A 6,458-nucleotide genomic window follows, 5' to 3' on the forward strand; every position below is an offset into this window, starting at 1 on the left:
TGCAACATAGTATTCCATTGTGTGAATATACCATAGTTTCTCTATCCATTTGTTTGTTGATGGGACAGTTTTATTCTTACTTGTGGATTCACTGAGAGTTAGAATCATCTTGAGGGAGAAAATACACACACACACACACACACGATAAATCATTTGTCACTGTGCACTTCATGACGTTAATGACATTGGACATCTTATGCAACCATCACTTCTGTCCATTTCTAAACATGCCCATCACCCAAAACACAAATCCAAACCCACTGCCGTTGAGCTCGACCCCAGTGCACAGGGACCCTGCATCGGGTTCCTGAAGCTGTAAATCTTTCTGGAAGCAGACTGCCTGTCTTCTCCAAGGAGCATGTGGCGGATTCGAACCACTGGCCTTTTGGTTAGCATCACCACACATAATGCACTACAGCAGCAGACCCATGATGTTGTTCTTGTCAGGTGCCATCGAGTGGTCTACGGCTCACAGCGACCCTGCATACGCCGTGCTCCCCACCTCTGAGATGCCTGAGCCCATTGTTACGGTCACTGTGTCAAGCCTTTTCACTGAGGGTGCTCCCTAACTTCCTTTCACTCCTCTTCCCCCCGCAAGCCCCTTATGATCACTGATAAACTTTGGTGTAGCATTTGCTAAATCTTAGAGCTTTCCCTCTGAGTGAGACCTTTCACCTCCCGCCTGCTTCAGTCCACACATTCTAGCGGCACCATCCCAACGTGCAGAGTGTAATCAGTGACCTAAAACCATGCATGTGTGACTGGTTGAATGGAGAACCACTCCACACTGTAAGCTTTCTCTCCAGCCAACTTGAGGAAGATGAAAAGGAACAGAGGCACCCGCCGACTCGGTGTCTGCCTTCTCTAAAATTCTGTTCCCCTCATCTCTCAAATTTAAGGTCCAAGAGAGAACAGGAAGTGACGGAGCTGAAGAAGGCCCTGGAGGAGGAGGCGAGGACACACGAGGCTGCGGTGCAGGAGCTGAGGCAGCGCCACGGCCAGGCGCTGGGGGAATTGGCGGAGCAGCTAGAACAGGCCCGGAGGGTGAGGGGGCAGGGGCCTGAGGGAGGGAACTGGACCCAAGGGAGGAGGCCAGGAGAGCAGCCATCCAATGAGGTGCCTCTGCTGAGCTCCAAGTCAGCCCTGCTCTCTAGGGTCCGTTCCCCTCGGACATTCATGTTCTCTTTTCATTTTTGACCCAGTAAGTGTTAATTGAGTGCACATTGTATGTTCCAGGCAGCACAATGCTGTTCCAGGCAGCACAATGCTTTTCCCTGCAGTGAACCAAACCATCAGAACTCCTTGTCCAGTGAGGAGTGGGCGAGTCAGGCACTAAACAGCATAGACCATACACTGCAGTGTCTGTGTGATGAACTCTGAGGAGTCAGTGAAGAGAGTGCTGGGGGTGTGTGGTTTATGATACTAAAGAGAATCACTACAGAAGAACTCTGCAAGAAAGTGACTTTGGAATAAAGAGCAGAGAAGGGGTCTTAAAGCGTGAATAGCCTATGCAAAGGCCCTGAAACAGGAGAGGCTGCATGGTATTCAAGGAACAGTAAGGAGTTGCAGGCAAAGAGAATAACTTGGACAAAGACCCTGCCTGGGTGTTGAGGGCACAGTGAGGAGTTCCAGACAGAACAGCCTGTGCAAAGGCCCTGAGGCAGGAGGCCACCTAGGTGTTTAGGGGCAGTGAAGAAGTTCCAGGCACAGGGAGTAGCTGTGCAAAGGCCCTGAGGCAGGAGGCCACCTAGGTGCTTAGGGGCAGTGAAGAAGTTCCAGGTAGAGGGAGCAGCTTGAGCAAAGGCCCTGAGGCAGGGATGTTTAAGGAATAATGAGACCAGTGTGGAGACCATTGTGACTGGAGAACAGCCTGAGCTATGATCCCAGGACCCCAGAAATGACTCAGTCCTAGACTTTGCTCCCCAGGAGATAGACACACCTGCTCCAGCTGTGATGTGAGGAGTGCCAGGTGGCTGTGGACAAGGCATTCGCAAGGCCACGGTGGCCTTCATCCACCCTGAGGGGGACACTTAGAAACTTCCCGCTCATCTCATCTCCCCTCCCGACCCCTCGCCAGGGCAAAGGTGCGTGGGAGAAGACGCGCATGGTCCTGGAGGCCGAGGTGTCCGAGCTGCGGGCTGAGCTGAGCAGCCTGCAGGCCTCGCGGCAGGAAGGTGAACAGCGGAGGCGCCGGCTGGAGACGCAGCTGCAGGAGGTGCAGGGCCGGGCAGGCGACGGGGAACGGGCACGGGCAGAGGCTGCCGAGAAGCTGCAGCGAGCCCAGGTGAGTGACCTGTCAGCCAGCCAGGACCTGGGGGGTCGGGGGGGCGGTGGTCACTGCCTTGTGGCCTCCTTCTGGTTCTTGGGAGTCCCATTACATCTGTGACCACGGTCTTAACTAAACCTATGCATTTGCTGTTCACCTGGATGAACCTAAGGGGGTGAGGGGTGTCCTGGTGGTGTAGGGCGTTATGTGCTGGACTCCTAACCTCTTTGTGTGTGTGTGTGTGTGTGTGTGTGTGTGTGTGTGTGTGTACCATCAAATCAGATCTGACTGGTACAGGAGGAGATTGTCCCTCCTTTTCCCGGCAGAGCATCTGGTGGATTCAAACCATGTGCCTCTGGGATTGTAGTTGCAGCTCCTTGCCACTAGGCCACCAGAGCCCCCCTTGGACTCCTAACCTCTTAAGAGATAGATGTGGCAGTCTGCTCTCCTTAAGACTCAAGTGGAGGCTTCCCTTGAGTCAGAGTCAGCTTGACTGTGTGTGAGTTTTGGAGGTATATACTTGGGAGCACGATTGTTGGGTTATAGGGTCCCATTTGAGGGGTACTTAAGCACTTAGCTGCTAACACTGAAAATTCAACATTTGGGCCCACTCACAATCTGAGAAGGAGAATGTGGCAGTCCGCTTCTGTAAAGATTTGCAGCCATGGAAACCCTAAGAGGCAGTTCTGCTCTGTCCTATCACAATGCTGAATGAGTTTCAGCAGAGTTTTGCAGACTGAGACTAGGAAGAAAGACCTGGCAATCAGTTTCTGAAAAGGCCAACGGAAACCTAGGGCTTCCGATAGCCCAATCCCCTGTGATCTGAAACCAATCAGGTGTGGGACAGACTCAGGACTGGACAGTGCTTGGTGCTTTTGTTGGGGGGGGGTCACTGTGAGCTGGGGATCAACTTGACAGCCAGGAACCACCTTTTGGGGATCCGACAGCATCAGCATTCATCCTGCCAGCCGTGGTGGTGGGAACTGGGGCTAAGAGCTTCAAAGAGCCTCAGCAATGGCTTCACCCCTCTTCCCTCTTTCATAGGCTGAGCTGGAGAACGTGTCTGCAGCCCTGAGTGAGGCCGAGTCCAAAGCCATCAGGTTAAGCAAGGAGCTGAGCAGCACCGAGGCCCAGCTGCATGATGCCCAGGTGACCCCAGGCTCGCCTTTCGATCCCCACCCCTGACACCCACCCCAACCCTTTCTCCTGACCCTAGCTGGTCTCCACTCTCCTGTGTACAGGAACTGCTGCAGGAAGAGACCAGGGCGAAGCTGGCTTTGGGGTCCCGCGTGCGAGCCCTGGAGGGCGAGGCGGCCGGCCTGAGGGAGCAGCTGGAAGAGGAGGTGGCTGCCAAGGAGCGGGCGGGACGGGAGCTGCAGGCCTCCCAAGCCCAGGTGAGCAGCCTCCATGAAAGGCTTGGAGGGGAGACCTCATCCCTCACCCTGCTCTTCCTGGGTGCCCCCGCTATAGAACACAATCTCAGTTACTATAACAAAAATAACGGAAATATGGGTATCTCAGTAACTAGAGCTATAACAGCAATACCACCAGTGTTTCTGTTATCTAGAGCTGCTGTAACAGATACTCCCAATCAGTGTGTCTCAGTTACACTTATGTACTGCTATTCTGATAAAGAAACCACAAGCTTAGTGCTGCTCTGATAGAGATACCACTAGTGAGTGTGTCTCTAGAATGACTGTAGCAGAAATATCACAGATGATACGTCTCAGTTACGTAGTTACAAGTCTGTTTCTGTGACTTGGCATCATTTGTTTTCCTGGGTCTAGGAGGCTACAGCACAGGGGCCTTGAATCCAAAGACACGCTCCACTCCTGGATCTCCTTTCTTAGATCTCAAGTCCCTCTGATCTTTTTCTTTTTTTAAATTATATTTTGTGTGTGTGTACCATCAAATCAGCAGGAGATTGCCCCTCCTTCTCCAGCAGAGCATCTGGTGGATTTGAACCGCGTCCCTCCAGGATTGCGGTGCAGCTTCTTGCCACTAGGCCACCAGAGCTCCCCCTCTGATCTTTCTTTACTTCCCTCCTTTTATCTCTTCTAAGTTCTGTCACACCAGAGTGCATTGTGGGGGTTGATTACCTCATCACTGAACTGTCACGTTACATCATTACCCAACTAACTGCCAAGCCACTGAGAATCCCGACCCCGCCAAGCTGACACCACTCAGCCCTTGACAGACTTTTTCTCAGGATGCTGTAGCTGTCATAACAAAAATGCCAAGTGAGTGGTTTTAAAGACCTCGTAGCTAATAAGGCTCAGCTATGAAGTCTCAGAATATTGACAGTTAAAACCTATGCAGTGGGACCATGTAGAAAGGCCTTGCAACTACATCTTTAAGAAAACTGTAGGGAGCTCTGGTGGCCTAGTGGCAAGAAGCTGCACTGCAATTCCAGAGGCACACAGTTCGAATCCACCAGATGCTCTGCTGGAGAAGGAGGGACAATCTCCTGTACCAGTCAGATCCAATTTGATGGTACATAAACAAAAATAATAAAATAAAATAAGAAGGAAGGAAGGAAGGAAGGAAGGAAAGGAAACCTGTGTGTGGTTCAGTTCTGCTCTGTGACATACGGCTTGCTGTCTTAGTGCTGCTGTAACAGGGATCCCAAGCATGGATGCCGTTAATAAACTGAAATATATTCTCTTAGCATTTAGGAGGCTTAAAGTTCTAACTCATGCTACCATCTCTAGGGGAGACCCCCTGTCCCTATCAGTTGTAGAGGAGAGTCCTTGTTTTCTTCAGCATCTTGTATGCTAGACATTCCGTGAGATCTTCGCATGTCCTGGTCTTCACCGGTGTCAAGGAGCTTCTTTTAGCAGGAGCCCGGGCCCAGCAGGCCACACTCCACTCCTGGCAATTCTTTCTTAACGGCAGCAGGGTGTCCTCCACCTCGGCTCACTTTTCTCCTGATTCAGCTTGGTGAAATAAAAGGTTCTACAGGCCACTTCCTAGGGAAACTCCCTTTACATCAGATTAGGGCCTATGATGGGATTTAAGGGGTGTTGTGTTGCATTGTGAATCCTTTTACACTTTTATGGATCTTACAAATCATTACATAGATTATACATTGTATCATTACATATATGTATTTGGGAAGCCACAGTTGAATCTGTAACTGTTACCTGGAGTCAGAATCAACCCTGTTCTACCTAGTTTGATCTTGGTTTGATTAGTACCTCCTGATTAAGATGCATGAAATGAAGGCTCCCATCCTTGTTTCCAAGGAGTCATCTCTGAGTCCCCACTTTAAAGGACCTTTCATCCCCTAGAGGTGCCAAGACTCAGCCGAGCTTGGATATGCACAACCTCAACGCCCTTTTGAAGCAGCAGGCCTAGCGGAATGATTTCCTTTCCCTCTTCCGGCCTCAGTTGCTTCATCCTGGAAATGGGCACACACCCAGCTCAAACACCTTGGTCCCAAGCACAGTGGTCAGGAATCCCTGTCTCTCCTCCCAAGCTCTCAGAATGGCGGCGGCGCCAGGAGGAGGAAGCAGGGGCCCTGGAGGCAGGGGAGGAGGCCCGGCGGCGGGCAGCGCGAGAGGCCGAGGCTCTGGCCCAGCGCCTGGCTGAAAAGACGGAGGCCGTGGAGCGGCTGGATCGGGGCCGCCGACGGCTGCAGCAGGAACTGGACGACGCCACCATGGACTTGGAGCAGCAGCGGCAGCTCGTCAGCACGCTGGAGAAGAAGCAGCGTAAATTTGACCAGGTGAGTCCACCTTGGCTTACCCAGCTGGGAAACGATGCGAATCTGTGCTTCCCATAGTTCCAGTGAGGAATTCATAATATGCAAAATGCTGCTTCTCTTTGGTAAAATAGTAGGAAACCTCCCATCCTGGTTTATACCCATTGTCCCAGGATAACTATCAGTAGCACTGACCGATACCCATTGTCCCAAGATAACTAGTAGAACTGTGTTTTAATCTCAGAAATGTCCTTGTTTGATTATTCAATACTTGGATCCACTAGTCTCTAGAAGTTGATCAAAAGGGCAGAAAATGTGGAACAGAGTGTTACATCTTGGTGGAATACATGCTTTTTAGAGCAATTAAGGCTGAGGAAAAGCTCTGCTGCTATTGCTCTGAAACAGTCCTTACGATTTAAAGCAACACTATCCCCTGAAATCTCCTTTAAAGAAAAACAGCAGTTTAGCGTAATTAATTCTAAAGGAGAG

At 51.1% G+C, this 6,458-nt stretch overlaps 1 protein-coding gene across 1 annotated transcript in view; it reads left to right on the plus strand.

Moving 5' to 3' along the window:
• The window catches only part of MYH14 (myosin, heavy chain 14, non-muscle), a 116,876-nt gene that overhangs the window by 82,647 nt on the left and 27,771 nt on the right, over positions 1-6,458 (plus strand). The window contains exons 28-32 of the mRNA XM_006897341.1: positions 900-1,044; positions 2,078-2,284; positions 3,311-3,415; positions 3,508-3,660; positions 5,745-5,993. Coding sequence (XP_006897403.1) covers positions 900-1,044; positions 2,078-2,284; positions 3,311-3,415; positions 3,508-3,660; positions 5,745-5,993 — 859 coding nt within the window. The remainder of the gene's footprint in view (positions 1-899; positions 1,045-2,077; positions 2,285-3,310; positions 3,416-3,507; positions 3,661-5,744; positions 5,994-6,458) is intronic.

This window comes from Elephantulus edwardii, unplaced genomic scaffold (genome assembly GCF_000299155.1).
Source record: "Elephantulus edwardii isolate Elephantulus edwardi_28Jun2011 unplaced genomic scaffold, EleEdw1.0 scaffold00208, whole genome shotgun sequence".
Lineage (NCBI taxonomy): Eukaryota > Metazoa > Chordata > Mammalia > Macroscelidea > Macroscelididae > Elephantulus > Elephantulus edwardii.